Raw genomic sequence first — 16,185 nt, forward strand, 5'->3', positions numbered from 1 at the left:
CTTGTTGGTGCAGTATGATGTTTGCGTGTTCTGTCCCTTCCTTTAATTTCATAACAATCAGCCTCATCACTAAACTTTAACTTCAATTTTCTAAATATCCATGAAACCACCACCACCCCCCCCGCCCCCTGTACCACCCCCGCCACTACTAAGTTTAAAGCACTGTCTATAGCCTTAGTTATATGACTTCCAGCATGATTCAGGTAAAGACCATGCCATCAGAACAGCTCTCTCTTTCCCCAACACTGATGCCAATGTCCGACGAACACAAACCCATTTTCCCCCACATCACCATTTCAGCCAGGCATTTAACTCATTAAACTTATTGACCCTGTGCCAATGAGCTCGTGGGTCAGGTAGTAATCTGGAGATTATCACTTTTTTTGGTTCTGTTTTTCAATTTAGCCCCTGGCTGCTCATATTTCTTTAGCAGAACCCCTCTCCTCATTCTACCTATGTCATTAGTATTTACGTGGATCAGTTGGCTCTTTCCCCTCCCACTCTAAATTCCTCTGTAACCCAGTTGGGATATCCCAAATGCTGGTACCAGGTAGGCAACACAACCTTCAGGACTCTCTATCCTGATCACAGAGAACAGTGTCTATGCCCCTAATTATACTCTTCTTGATTACAATTACATTTCTATTCTTTCCTTCCCCCCCCGACTTGAATGACACCTTGTTTCTTGGTGCTGGTCAGTTTTGCTCATCCTCCCTACAGCCCCCACTCTTATCCACACAAACAGCAAGAATCTTGAACCTGTTAGACATGGATGAGGGCTGAGTCTCCTGCAACTCTAAGTCCTGAATCCCTTTGTCTGCCTCACACATAGTCACACCTCCTGTCCCTGACCACTGGCTGAATTAAAGGTAGTTAATCTAAGGGGTGTGGCTGCCTCCTAAAACAGTGTCCAGGTATCTCTCCCCCTCCCTGGTGTGTTGCAACTCTGGACTTCAGACTCTCCTAATTCATCAACTTTGAACTGCAGTTCCACGAGCAACCAACGCTGGGTACTCATGTGGTCACTGGGAATCACAATGGGATACACCAGCTCCCACATCAGGCAGCTACAATAACCTCGTCCTGCATATCTATTTTATTTAATTAGTTTTTAATTTTTTTTTCATTTCTAACTGGTCTTAAGTTTTTAAAGCTACAACATAGTTGAAGGAGTTATAAGATTGCAATTCAATACAGGTAGGTTATTGGAGTGTTAAATCTGTCACTGCCAGTTATATACAGATGAGCGGTGCGTTCTTTTACTTCTGACTGTAAGAGTGTTTACTTTGATCATTATTGATGCAACTTCAATAAGTTACCAGTGAAACACAGTTCTGCTCATCTTCAGTATCCCCTTTCCCCCCTGTCTCCCCATTCCCCTCACCACCTTCTCTCCTCATCTCCTCCTCCCCATCTATCCCACCATCTCCAATTGACCATCTCCCTGTTTACCCTTCCCTCTCTCTCCATCCCCACCCCCATCTCCCCCTCCCTATCTATCTCTTCCCATCTCCCCATCCTTCCTCCCCATCACCCCTTCCCCATCCCCTTCACCAATGCCCCTCCCCATCTCCCCCAAAACCATCTTCCTCTCCATCTGTCTTCCCATTCCCCTTACCACCCTCTCCCCATCTCCCCCACCCTATCATCCCCACACCATTCTCCCTCCCCTCACCCTCAACTTCTCCCCCTGCTCCCACCAGCACCTCCCTCACACCCAATGCCTCCTCTCTTACCCCTCCCACCCTTAGTCCTTCCCACCTCCCTTTTCTCTCACTATTTTCCACTACCCCATCACAGGCTCTGACTATTGTCCCTCCCTTCAGCATCTCACTCTCTTCCCCTCACCACCCATTACTGTCCTGCCCCACACCCCCCCACCCCCGCCTCACCCATCCCATAATGGTTCTGTAATTTAAGCCCCAGTGTGGTGCTGCTAAATCTATATGACTACAAGATGACAATGAGCAGGAATCTTGGAAGATTCCTGTTGGGAATGACAGCTAATCTTTTCGTGGATGGTGAAATCTCTGTCATTTGCTCAGTGTATTGGACAAGTTTGTGAGAACGAGGAGTTGAACAGGATAGGTCTGTGCATATGGCTGAGAGAATCACTGGCGTTGGGGTATGCAGTGTGCCCAGGGAGCTGATTCAGTAAAGGTGGGGGAGGTGAATGAGGGGTCTTTGTTATGGAATATAGAATCAGTCATTCTGACAAGATCTGAATGAAGAAGTAAGGATGAGGATTGTATATGAGTCTTGACTGGACTTTGGGCTTCCCAGTTTTATTGGTTATTGAGAAAGATGTGTCTATTTAATGAGGAGTGGCGGTAAGGCTTCCTGGTCCACAGTGAGAGTTCATTGAATATTCCTTGTAAATGTATTTACGATGTGTCTCTGTATGGAACACTGCTGCTCCTCCAATCTATCAATGAACAATCCAAAGGGGCAAATCTTGATCCATTTTTATTGTCCAGACCCACAATTCAGAATAATTATCTATCAGCTGTTTTTGTTTTTATTTTTCACTGAACCATACATCACCCCCCCAGTGATTCTTCACATCCTTACAAACTCTATCCAGTGCTTTATCTCAACCATGCTTTGTAATTAAGGAGGGCTCAGCCATTCAAAATGATAGATTGTAACTGGATGCAGCAGTCTATTTAAGCTGTCTACAATATAGTTAGTGATCTGTACAGGCTTCAAATGAGAATCATGCAACATTACATCAGGAGGTCAGTAAAGACATATTTGGATTTTGGGGGAAACAAAAGATCTGGAAATAGAAAGCTTAGCGAACATCCCCAGTGAATGTGAAGACATTTCCTATTGTCTTTTTTTTACATGTGTACAAAGTCCTGGTCACGTGAAGAATGGCAGTTGGTTTAACATGACCATGCGATCTGTCCATCTGTCCCCCTCACTCTCTCTCTCTCTTTCTGTCAGTGCACATAGTACAGCCAGTAGATGACATTGAAAAAGCCAAAGGTTATGGGGAACACAACTCTTGACCATTTGTCAATTGCACTAACATCTGTCAACTTTGGGATCTTCAGCTTGAGTTTAGAGGATCGGCGACGCAAGCGGCTTTTGGCGAGGTCACGGTCTACATTGCGCTCTCTGGTGCTGAGTCCTAAACCATCCCTGGATCCGACCCGACGGAACTGGATTCCAGAGCTGTCAAAGGACATGACGGAATTGCGGGAATCACTCACACTGCTGGCAACCTCTGACGGCAGCACTTCATCATTCAGATCCAAGGTGCTCAGGAGGATGTTTCCATGCGCATCAACCTACATGAAGAATCATAACACGAGTGTTACTCATGTCACACTGCATACTCAAAGTCAAGATTAAAACTGATCCTCAGTTCCACAGGCAAAGTTCACAATAAAACAGTTTGCCATCATAGTGATATCATAGTGGGAATGCTATTTGACTAGTAATAATCTGGTGTTGTGATCCAAATATGAAAGCAATATCATACAAATTCAGTTCATTAAATCTAGAATAAAAGACTGGCTTCAGTAATAGAATCATTGAAATAGGAGCAGGAGTAGGCCGTTTGGTCCTTCAAGCCTGTTCCACCATTCATTATGGTCATTTCTATTCATTCGTCAGACGTGGGCATCGCTGGCTGTGCTAGCATTTATTGCCCATCCCTAGTTGCCCAAGGGCAGTTGACAGTCAACCACATTGCTGTGGCTCTGGAGTCACATGTAGGCCAGACCAGGTAAGGACAGCAGATTTCCTTCCCTAAAGTACATTAGTGAACCAGGTGGATTTTTTTTGACAATTGACAATGGTTTCATGGTCATAAATAGATTCTAAATTCCAGATGGTTTTTATTGAATTTAAATTCCACCATTTGCCATAGTGGGATTGAACCTGGGTCCCCAGAACATTAGCGGAGCTTCTGGCTTAATAGTCCAGTGATAATGCCACCAGGTCATTGCCTCCCCCATGGCTGATCATCTAACTCCATACCCTGATCGCCCTGTTCCCCCCAAATCCTTTTATCCACTTCACCTCAAAAGCTATACCTAACTCCATGAAAACATTCAATGTTTTGAATCATAAGATCATACAATGAAGAAGCGGTCCATTGAGTCTGCACTGACAGAGGGGAAATACCTGACTTTCCATCTAATCCCATTTACCAGCACTTGCCCATAGCCCTGAATGTTATGACATAACAACTGCTCATCCAGGTACTTTTTAAAGGATCTCAGGCAACCCAACTCCACCACCCTCCCAGGCAACGCACCCCAGACTGTCACCACCCTCTGGGTAAAAACATTTTTCCTCATATTCCCCCTCAACCTCCTGCCCCTCACCTTGAACTTATGTCCCCTCATGACTGACCCTTAAACTAAAGGGAACAGCTGCTCCTGATCCACTCTGTCCATGCCCCTCATATTCACACCCCAATCAGGTCGCCCCACAGTCTTCTCCGCTGGGAAATGTTCATTGACCTCAGGCAGTATCTTACGGTTGTGGAATGAACAAGGCCATAAAATCTCATCCCATGTCTTCTTGTAGCCCAAAGCACTCAGCCTCACTGTTAACCACCTGGTCAATCTTTGTGTTGTCCACAAACTTACAAATCCTGGCCCCCACATAATAATATGTTATTTATGCAAATAATAAATAATAGGACACTGGTTTCCAGTCACTAATCAGCCTTCTACCATCACCCCGTCTCCAACAACTGATCCAATTTTGAATCCACTTTATCAAATTAGCTTGTATCCCGTGTGCATTTGCCTTCTTTATAATGAACTGTTTTATGATCAGGTATTGAAAAAAATATATTTTAAGCTCACATGAACTGTGCCAATATATTACAATGAGAGATGGTAAAATTCTCTACGTTTACCGCAAGGCATTCTTAGACTGAGGTATAGTGAGTTAATCTCAGTCTTCAAGTGGCTGCGCATGGCACTGAGTGTGGGTTTCAGGATGTGGTGAGAACAGCAGTTCAAAGAATGTTGTATATCTAAGAGGTACCTGTAATCCTGGAGGTTACATGCAGAGTGGCATTTGAGTTAAAATCCACTTGGGATAAATCAGAGACGGAGACAGTCACAGAGGGAGGAAATTCCCTGGAGAGTTTTTTCCCCCCCGAGTCATTGTGTATGGGATATGTATCCGTGTGACAGTCAATGTGTGGGCACCTTTACCACATTGAGAGTCAGTATGTGGAACCCATACGCCAGTGAGAATCAGCATGTAGACACCCATACCCAGTGCGTATAGTGCATGTGGGCCTGGAATCCAGTCAGAGTCAGCATGTGTGGAATCCAGAGAGAATCATGTCTGTGAATCCCATACCCTAGTGAGAGTCAGTGTGTGTGGAACCCTCGCACCCCAGTGAGAGTCATTGTGTATGGGACATGTAGTCCAGTGACAGTCAGTGTGTGCGGCACCTTTACCTCATTGAGAGTCAGTGAGTGTCAGTGAGAATCAGCACATAGACTCCCATACCTCAGTGACAGTAAGTGTGTGGGGAACCCATTCAATCAGTCCCATTTCCTTGCTCAGTGCCAAAGGCTTATTCCCTTCAAGTGCCCATCCAATTTCCTTTTGAAATCATTGATTATCCCCAGTTCCATCACCCTTATCAGCAGAGTTTTGGGTCATTATCATTTGATATTTATACAAGTTCTTACTCACATTCCCCTAAATTTTTTGGCTTCTTTGACAGCATTTTCCAAACTCATGAATACTTTTATCTAGAAGGACAAGAGCACCAGATACCTGGGAACACCATCCTCCCCAAGTCACTCACCATCCTAATTGGAAATGTATTGCGGTTCCTACACAATCATTGGGTCATTATGATGGAACTCTCTCCCTAAAAGCATTCTGCATGGACCTACACACCAGAAGAATGGCGGGGGTTCAAGGAAACAGCTCATCAATTATGGATGGGCAATAAATGTTGGCCTTGCCAGTGATGCCCTCAGCCTCTGAACAAATTAATAAAAATTAGGCCAAGCAATCAGCTCAAAACTGCAATTTTATGCAATCTGAATGTATAATCAGATTTAATTCACAGGAAGGTGAAATTAGAAGCAGTCAACAATCCACTGATACCAATCAGAGTCCAGATTCCATACTGTGCAGTGCATCATCAGATGAAGTCCATAGACAGTAGCAAAGCACAATCCATAATGAAACACAGTCAATTTCTATGTACAGATGTGTGCCATTAAACCATATCAGCAATCAAGTGCTGTGACTTGACACAGCTCCAGTGTCAGAATTGTTTCTCAGCACAGTAAGAGACATGGCCACTGGTCATTTTGGATCCCTTATAAGAAAAGGGTTGAATTGAGTCCGTGAGCCCAGGATTGACTCTGTGGGATTACAAAGAACAAAGGACAACACGGCATGGGAAACAGGCCCTTTGGCCCAATGAGCCCACGCCGCCATCTTAACAATGTGTTTTTCATCCTCCACCCTTGACCCATGTCTATGCTTATGGTATCCCCATTGGAAACCAGATTAAGGGGAGAATAATTTAGGGACAATTTGTTACACCAATCAGCCTAAGAGCACATCTTTGGGGTGTGGGAGGAAACCGGAGCACCCGGAGGAAATCCATGCAACCACAGGGAGAATGCGCAAATTCCCACAGACGCTGGCCCAAATCCATGTATCTGCACAGCAAGCAGTGATAGTCACTGAGCTGTTGTGGTGCCCATCTGCTGGTCCAGTTTTAAGCATACACAAACGACGTGAAGTACTAGGCTACTCTCGAACTTTCAAGAGCAGCCCACGCACGACCCACCGTGTGCATGCCCCTCGTTAGACAACAAGGTGGACCGACGCACCTGCGGAGTAAAAGAGAAAAACATCAACACATGTAACAGTTGATTTCCAGGAACGTCCCGAGGCTCTGATCCTTATTTAAAACAGTCTCCTACAACCCTCCATCCCTATTTTGCTCATGTGTCTATCAAGTAAACCCTAAACAAGTCCAATGTGCCTGCCTCCACCACCTTACTTGGCAGTGCATTCCATACCCCCACGACCCTCTGTGTGAAAAACCTCCCTTTAGCATCCAAATTATACCTCTCCCCCCTCACCTTAAGCCCGTGGCCCTTGTGATATTTGTCTCCAATCTAGGAAAAAGCCTGCCACTGTTTACTCTATCTATACCCTTCATTATTTTATACACCTCTGTTAGATCCTCAATCTCCATCTTTCTAAGGATTATGTCAGGTTGTTATTACACCAGGTAATGCAAAGAACAACACAGTCATTGGTTTCATAGAATCATAGCTTCCTTACAGTGCAGAAGGAGGCCATTTGGCCCATTGGGTCTGTAGCGACTCTGACAGAATATCTTACCCAAGCCCTCTTCCCCCCATCTCTGTCACCCCACACATTTACCATGGTTAATCCACCTAACCTACACATCGTGAGACATAAAGGAGCAACTTAGCACAGCCAAATGACCTAACCTACACATCTTTGGAGTGTGGGAGGGAACTGGAGCACCCAGAAGAAATCTACACAGACACGAGGAGAATGTACAAACTCTACACAGGCAGTCACCCAAGGCTGGAATCAAACCTTCGTCCCTGGTGCTGAGGCCCAATTCTAACCACTGTACCGCCTGGTATGTAAATCAGTACAGGTCAGTTTAATAATTTAGACAATTTCTGTGTTTGAATTGTTTCATTTGAAGAGCTGCTGTTGTCTCCAGTGCCTTGTTGATGGGCTCTGCTTGAAGAATATGGATGTTACACAGATGCTGTCACCCAGAGTTCAATTGCAGCACTGATGCCATGATCTCACAAAACAATGCCTTACTCACCCGTGCAGTCCCGAGTCTGCTCCTCTCTGCATTGTTCTTATTGGCTTTCCCCGTTGGTTTCTTCTGCTGTGATGGTACTTTGCCAAAGAAGATGTAATTGACGAAAGCATACTCCAACAAAGCCAGGAACACAAAAACGAAACAGCCCATCAGGTAGATGTCAATGGCTTTAACATAAGGGATCTTCGGAAGGGTTTCCCGTAGGTGGGTATTGATTGTTGTCATAGTGAGTACAGTGGTCACGCCTGGAACAATGACAGCAAAAAGAATGGTGAGGGGTATGACATTCAGATTTACATTACAAAAGCATGAGGTTTTACAGCTAGATATTATGTGCTAAAGAGCTGGATATTTCAGGGTGATAGTTTTATAGAGTTTTGTATTACTGTGTAATACAGAGCTAGGTATCGCTGTGTGATACAGAGTTGCATATTGCTGTGTCACTGTGATACAAAGCTGGATGTTACTTGTGATACAGAGTTGAATGTGCCTGTTTGATACTGAGCTTCAGGGGAGATCCTGAATGAATACTTTGCGTCGGTATCCACGAAGGAGAGGGGCTTGATGTCTGGTACGGTCTTCGAGGGAGCTGTAGACCAATTGAAGGAACTATTCATTATGAGGGAAGAAGTGTTAGGGCTTTTAGGTAGCATTAAAACTGATAAATCTCCGGGGCCCGATGGCATTTATCCTAGGCTGCTTAGGGAGGCGAGAGATGAAATTGCTGGGCCTCTGACGCAAATCTTTGTCTCTTCTTTGGACACAGGTGAAGTCCCAGAGGATTGGAGGATAGCGAACGTGGTACCGTTGTTTAAAAAGGGTAGGAGGGATAACCAGGGTAACTATAGGCCGGTGAGTTTGACGTCAGTGGTAGGCAAGTTGATGGAGAGGATTCTTAGGGATAGGATGTATGAGCACTTAGAGCGTTGCGATCTAGGGATATGCAGCATGACTTTGTTAAGGGGAAGTCTTGTCTTACGAATCTGGTAGAATTTTTTGAGGATGTGACGAAAACGGTTGATGAAGGATGAGCCGTTGATGTCGTCTATATGGATTTCAGTAAGGCATTTGACAAAGTCCCTCATGGTAGGTTGATTGCAAAGATTAAGGCTCATGGGATACAAGGCCAGGTACCTAGGTGGGTGGAGAACTGGTTTGCTAAGAGGAGACAGAGAGTAGTAGTGGAAGGGTCCCTTTCTAGCTGGAGGTCTGTCACTAGTGGTGTTCCACAGGGCTCAGTACTGGGATCTCTTCTTTTTGTAGTGTATATAAATGACTTGGAAGAGGGAGTAAGTGGTGTGATCGGCAAATTTGCAGATGACACCAAGATGGCTGGATTGGCGGGCAGTAAGGAGCAGTGTCTGGCAATACAACGGAATAAAGATAGGCTGGTATATTGGGCAGATAAATGGCAAATGGAGTTTAATCCTGATTAATGTAAGGTGATGCATTTTGGCAGGAATAATGTAGGGGGGAGTTCTCTGATAAAGGGTAAGCCCATAAAGAGTATAGAAACGCAGCGGGACCTGGGGGTGCAAGTACACAAGCCTTTGAAGGTGGCAGTACAAGTGGAGAAGGTTGTGAAGAAAGCTTATGGTATGTTAGCCTTTATAGGAAGGGGTATAGAGTATAAGAGCTGGAGTCTAATGTTGCAGTTGTATAGAACGTTGGTTAGGCCGCATTTGGAGAACTGCGTCCAGTTCTGGTCACCTTACTACCGGAAGGACGTAGAGACTCTGGAGAGAGTGAAGAGGAGGTTCACCAGGATGTTGCCTGGTATGGAAGGACTGGGTTAAGAGGAAAGATTGAGCAAATTGGGGCTGTTTTCCCTTGAAAGACGGCGACTGAGGGGGGATCTAATAGAGGTATACAAGATTATGAAGGGCATAGATAAACAGTGGTAAGCTATTTCCTATGTTAGCGACACACAGTACGAGGGCCCATGGGCTTAGGGTGAGGGGGGAGAGGTATAACACGGATATTAGAGGGAGGTTTTTCACACAGAGGGTAGTGGGGGTATGGAATGCTCTGCCAAGCAAGATGGTGGAGACAGGCACGCTGGATTTGTTTAAGAGTTACTTAGTCAGGCACATGAGTGGGTTGGAGATGGGAGGATATAGGAGATTGTTTTAAATAAGGTTCATTAGCATTGGGACATCCCTGGTAATGTATAAGGATGAGGACTGATACTAATGTTTTTCTCTTTTAATTCACAGGTTTTAATTTGGTCCGCCTTGTTGTCCAACGAGGGGCATACACGTGATGGGTCATACTAGGGCTGCTTTTGGATGTTTGAACGTAGCCTAGTGCTTCATGTTGTTAGTGTGCACTTAAACTAGACCAAATGCTGGGCAATACAACTGCTCAGTGACTATCACTGTTTGCTGTGCAGACACATGGATTTGGACCAGTGTCTGTGGGAGTTTGCGCATTCTCCCAGTGCTTGCATGGGTTTTCTCCGGGTGCTCCGGTTTCCTCCCACACCCCCAAGATGTGCTATTAGGCTGATTGGAGGTAATAAATTGTCCCTAAATTAGTTTCCCTCAATATGGAATGCCATAATCATAGATACGGGTCATGGGTGGAGGGGGGACTGGTGGTGTTGAAATGGCGGCACGGGCTCGTTGGGTCGAAGGGCCTGTTTCCCGGGCTGTTTTTGTTCTTTGATATCACTGTGTAATACAGAGCTGGGTATCACTGTGTAATACAGAACTGGAGATATTCTGTTTACAAACAGAGCATATAAAGGCACAAACTCAATTTACAAAATAACGCATCTTTGTAGAAATTTGATATCTGTGTCAATATGAGCGATCTTCTTGGAGATCCTCTCCATTTGGAGCCGGCAGTTTGCGGTGTCGATCGTGGTCATGAAGTGGAAATGCCGGCATTGGACTGGAGTAAACACAGTAAGAAGTCTCACAGAAGTCTCCAGTGACGAAGGAGCAGTGCTCCAAAAGCCAGTGGGTTTGTCTACCAAATAAACCTGTTGGACTTTAACCTGATGTTGTGAGACTTCTTACAGCACTCTGTGACACAGAGGTATGATAAACTGTGTGATACAGAATTGAACACTCCTGTGTGATAAAAAGCTGGGTATCGCGGTGCGATACAGAGCAGGATATTGTTGTGTGACATAGAACTGGATGTTGCTGTGTGATAGAGAGTTGAATATTGCTGTGCAATAGAGAGTTGAGTTTGCTGTGTGATAAAATAACTGGATGTCACTTTGTGATGCAGAGCTGGATGTCACTGTGATACTGAGTTGAATGTCATAGTGTGATCATCTGTTCCTATGCTGTGATTTTCTTTGTTCTTTGGGGTTTTAGTTTGTCAGGCAACATGGTTGATGCAGGTTGGAGGGTGGAAGGGCCTGTTCCTGTGCTATAATTTTCTTGTTCTTTGATATAGAACTGGATATCGCCAGATAGATGTTTATAAAATTATGAGTAGTATAGAACAAAGAACAATACAGCGCAGGAACAGGCCCTTCAGCCCTTCAAGCCTGCACTGATCATACGTTGCAAACTAGACCATCCGTTTGTATCCCTCTATTCCCAGTCTGTTCATGTGGCTGTCTAAATAAGTTTTATAAGATAAAGGTATAGGTAGGGTGAACAATTGGAAACTATTTCAGGGCAGAAATGACAATTACAAGGGGGCACTAGTTCAATATAAGGGAGGAAGCGTTCAGTGGAGATGTGTGGGGGAAGTTTTTTTAACACAAAGGGTGCTGGGAGCCTGGAATGCACTGCCAATTGAGGTGGTTGAGGCAGTTACCTTAGCCACATTTGAGACTTATCTTGATAGACATAGGAACAACAGGGAATAGAGAGATACAAGTGGTTGGTATGTAGGTAAATCTGATCGGGACTGGCTTGGAGGGCTGAAAGGCCTGTTCCTGTGCTTTACTGTTCTTTGTTTGTTCTTTCATTGTGATGCAGCTGTGTGATACAGGGCTGTGTATGTTGCAGAGCTGGGGATATCACTGTGCAATACACAGCGGGGGCTATACCACTATGTGATACAGGGCTGAATATCACTGATTGGTACAGAGCTGTATATCATACAGTGATGTGGAGCTGGATGTCACTGTTATACAGAGTTAAATACTACTGTCTGATTAAAAAACTGGATATTGTTGTGTGACATAGGGCCTGATTTTACCAATGGAGGCTAAGGGCCAGATCCAGGCATAAAACGGATCCGTGCCTGGAATCCCCGTTCCAGTGCACCCATATGCTTTTTGCCACTCCAATCGGGTCTGTGCTGTGGGTGGGGATTAGCACTGCCGGAACTCTGAACTGTGCGCACGCAGTTCGAAAAAATCTGAAACAGCACGCCTGGGCGTGAAAGACAAAAACAGCAGAGAGAACAGGGGCGGGGTGGGGATGGGGAGAGGACGAGCCATGATCAGACCTCTCTGGGAGGCAGGCCCCCCCCGGCAGACCCTCCCCCCCCCCTCGACCCCGATCAGACGCCCCTTGCAATCGGACCCGCCCCCACCCCTCCAATCCCCCCGCGATCTTATCTGCCGGAGGAGGGGACAGGCTTAGATGGGTCTTGGTTGGCTGGGGGGGCAGGTGGTGGAGGATGGGGGGAGTATGGACTTGGGAGAATCTCCACCACCACTCCCCGCAACCAGAGGCTCATCTGAGCGCCCCCCCCTCCTCCGGCAGACGCCAGCAGAAGGCAAGGAAGGTGCTGCAGGCTCTCCAATGAGTGCAGTAAGAAGTCTCACAATACCAGGTTAAACTCCAACAGGACTTTCCAACAGGACTTTAACCTGCTGTGGTGAGACTTCTTACTGTGTTTACCCCAGTCCAACGCCGACATCTCCACATCAACGAGTGCAGGTCAGAAGGATGGTGGCGAGACAGCAGCAATCCAGGTAGGTTGGGGGTGTGCTCTGCTGGGGGGGCCTGCCTCCCGGGGTGGTCTGATCACGGGGGGAGGGGCAGCCTTGCGGGGGTGGGGGGTCTGACCACACTGGGGGGATGGTCTGCCGGGGTGGCTTTCCTCCCAGTGGGTTCGGATAATGGTGGAGTGGGTCTGCCGGGGGGTTAGCAGGGGGTCTGCGAAGGGTGTTCGAGGAGGATGGGCTTCAGAGGTTCCCCTACAGAATTGGAATCCGCTTCGGATTTTTATTCTGCAGGTTGGTAACAGGGCGGACCCGGAATGGACCCGAAGACGATAAAGTGGGATTTGGGGGTAGAGTTGGGTGCGCGGTTCATTAAATTGATTTAAGTACATTTAAATCGTCAGGCCACCTGATTGGGGTGCTGACCGGATCTGCACCCAAATCAGCTGTTGGTAAAGGCGCGATCTTCTCGGATTCAGGTGCAGATCGCGTTACAGGCCCGACGCCCGAATTTACCGTGATTTCGTGCCCGAAAACGGGCGTGAATTTTTGGTAAAATCAGGCCCTGAGCTGGATATCACTATATGATTCAGAGCTGGATGTCACAGCGTGATACAGAATTGGGTATCATTTGTGATACAAAGTTGGCTATCACTATGCTATTCAAAGCTGGGTATCACTGTAGGATATCACTGTGTGATAGAAAGGTTTGTATAACTGTAGCTGGATATTGCTGCCTGATACAGAGCTGCACATCACCGTGCGACGCAGAGCTGACCATCACCGTGCGAAAGGGGCTGTCTATCACTTTGTGAACAGGGCTGGCTATCACTCTGTTAGAAGTCTCACGACACCAGTTTAAAGTCCAACAGGTTTACTTGGTAGCAAACACCACTGGCTTTCAGGGCTCTGTCCTTCGTCAGGTGAGTGGTGAGTTCTGATCACAAACAGGGCATATAAAGGCACACACTCAGTTTATGGAATACTAATTAGAATGTGAGTCTTTACAGGTAATCAAGTCTTAAAGATGCAGACAGTGTGTGGAGATAGCATTAAGCATAGGTTAAAAAGATGTGTATTGTCTCCAGACAGGACAGTATGTGAGATGTTGCAAGCCCAGGCATGTCATGGGAGTTACAAATAGTGTGGCATGAACCCAAGACCCCAGTTGAGGCCGTCCTCATGTGTGCGGAACTTGGCTACTTGACGAAGGCGCAGCGCTCCAAAAGCTAGTGGCGTTTGCTACCAAATAAACCTGTTGGACTTTAACCTGATGCTGTGAGACTTCTTACTGTGTATCGCTCTGTGAACAGTGCTGGCTATCGTTCTGTGTACACAGTAAAAAGTCTCACAACACCAGGTTAAAGTCCAACCAGTTTATTTGACAGTGGGTTTACTATCAAATAAACTGGTTGGATTTTAATCTGGTGTTGTGAGACCTTTTACTGTGTTTACCCCAGTCCAACGCCGGCATCTCCACATCATATCATTCTGTGCACAGTGCTGGCTATTATTCTTTTGTGAACAGACAACTGATGAAGGAGCAGCGCTCTGAAAGGGAGTGGCTTGTGCTACCAAATAAACCTGTTGGATTTTAACCTGGTGTTGCGAGATTTTTTACTGTGTTTACCCCAGTCCAATGCCGGATCTCCACATTACCACTCTGTACACAGGGCTGGCCATCACTGCCTGGTGCAGGGCTGGCCATTACCGCATGATGCAGGGCTGCACATCACTGCGCAACGTAGGGCTGCAAACACTGTGCAACGCAGGGCCGGCAGTCACTGAGTGATGCAGGGCTGGCCATTACCACACGATGCAGGGCTGCACGTCACTGCGCGGCGCAGGGCTGCACGTCACAGGGCTGCACGTCACTGCGCGGTGCAGGGCTGCACGTCACTGGATGGCACAGGGCTGCATGTCACGCAGACAAGATAGATCTGTAACCCCCACAACTTGCCTGCACTTGTAAAATCTCACTAATTGTCCTGTCTGGAGATAATACACATCTCTTTAACCTGTGCTTAACGCTCTCTCCACTCACATTGTCAGTACCTTTAAGAACTGATTACCTGTAAAGACTCACAATCCAATCATTATTTTGCAAATTGAGTTTGTGTCTTTATATGCCCTGTTTGTGAATAAAACTTCCACAAGGAGTTCCACCTGACGCGAGGGCAGTACTCCAAAAGCTAGTGGCTTTTGTTACCAAATAAACCTTTTGGACTTTAACCGGGTGTTGTGAGACTTCTTACTGTGTTATCACTATTTAATACAAAGCTTCTGTTAAGCTACCAGTTTCTGTTTCAGGTTGGCACTGACCCCGTTCCTGCTCTTGCACCAGACAACAGACCACAAAAGACTGGGCCAAAAAAGTAATTTAAAAGGTCTGAGGGAACTTGTGATGGTAGCAAAGGCGAGCTTCAGAGCTCAGAAGGAGATATACTGGGGAAAGACTTTCAGGACACAAGCTGTGTATTCTGAAGTGTCCCTAAGCTTCAAGAGTGTGGTAGAGGTTGCTTCAATCAAAGCATTCAATAAACATTGGGATTATCATCTGAACTGGAACATTTATTGAGTTACGGGCTTTGGTGAAGGTGAGGTGGTGGCCCTTCAGAGGGCTAGCACAGACATAACATGCTAAACGGCCTCCTTCTGTCTTATAACCATTGTATTGTTATGGGATGTACCTAAACAATGGGGCATGGTTGTTTTGGGGTATTTGCAATCAGAATCTATCACTCTCGTCATTGTGGGTTTTATGGGATGTGAGGATTTGTGTTTGGTGGTAACTCACCAAGAGCCACACGTGCAGCTGAAGCATCATAATTAATCCAGAAGGATACCCAGGACAGGATAGTGATGAGGATTGACGGCATGTAGGTCTGCAGAATGAAATATCCAATATTCCTCTTGATTCGAAAACTGAGCGATAGACGAGGATATGAACCTGGAAGGAAATGAATATAAAGAAAGGAGTGAAGTTAAACGCATATGCAGTGCACAGGCAAGACATTCAATCAATTAATGTCATAAACTTCCAGTGAAATTACAATAATTTCTAGTATAGATTCGAGAGAGAGTAAAGCAGCCTGCACATTGTCCTCATCAAAGCCTCCTAGGACAGGTAGAACACAGGGTTAGATACAGAGTAAAGCTCCCTCTACACTGTCTCCATCAAACACTCCCAGGACAGATCCAGCACGGGGTTAGATACAGAGTAAAGCTCCTTCTACACTGTCTCCATCAAACACTCCCAAGATAGATTCAGCACGAGGTTAGATACAAAGTGAAACTCATTCTACTATGTCCAATCAAACACTCCCAGGATAGGGACAGCACGGGGTTAGATACAGAGTAAAGCTCCCGCTGCACTGAACCCATCAAAGAAATAATATAGTGAAATGCTGCTTTTCTTAAATGTCAATTTGTAAGAGTGGGTATAGGACCAAATTGTGGGGGAGGGGAAGTGAATTTTCCACATCAATGGGAC

At 45.9% G+C, this 16,185-nt stretch overlaps 1 protein-coding gene across 2 annotated transcripts in view; it reads right to left on the reverse strand.

Moving 5' to 3' along the window:
- Positions 1-2,405: 2,405 nt before the first annotated feature.
- Positions 2,406-16,185, reverse strand: part of LOC145342092 (gamma-aminobutyric acid receptor subunit beta-4-like) — a 222,623-nt gene continuing 208,843 nt past the window's right edge. For both annotated transcript variants that reach the window (XM_080187305.1, XM_080187306.1), the window contains exons 7-9: positions 15,490-15,642; positions 7,832-8,076; positions 2,406-3,296 (exon numbers count right to left, since the gene is read on the reverse strand). In XM_080187305.1, coding sequence (XP_080043431.1) covers positions 2,946-3,296; positions 7,832-8,076; positions 15,490-15,642 — 749 coding nt within the window. In that variant the 3' untranslated portion in view covers positions 2,406-2,945. The remainder of the gene's footprint in view (positions 3,297-7,831; positions 8,077-15,489; positions 15,643-16,185) is intronic.

Source organism: Carcharhinus amblyrhynchos, chromosome 4 (genome assembly GCF_965287045.1).
Source record: "Carcharhinus amblyrhynchos chromosome 4, sCarAmb.v2.hapA, whole genome shotgun sequence".
In the NCBI taxonomy this organism is placed as follows: Eukaryota; Metazoa; Chordata; class Chondrichthyes; order Carcharhiniformes; family Carcharhinidae; genus Carcharhinus; species Carcharhinus amblyrhynchos.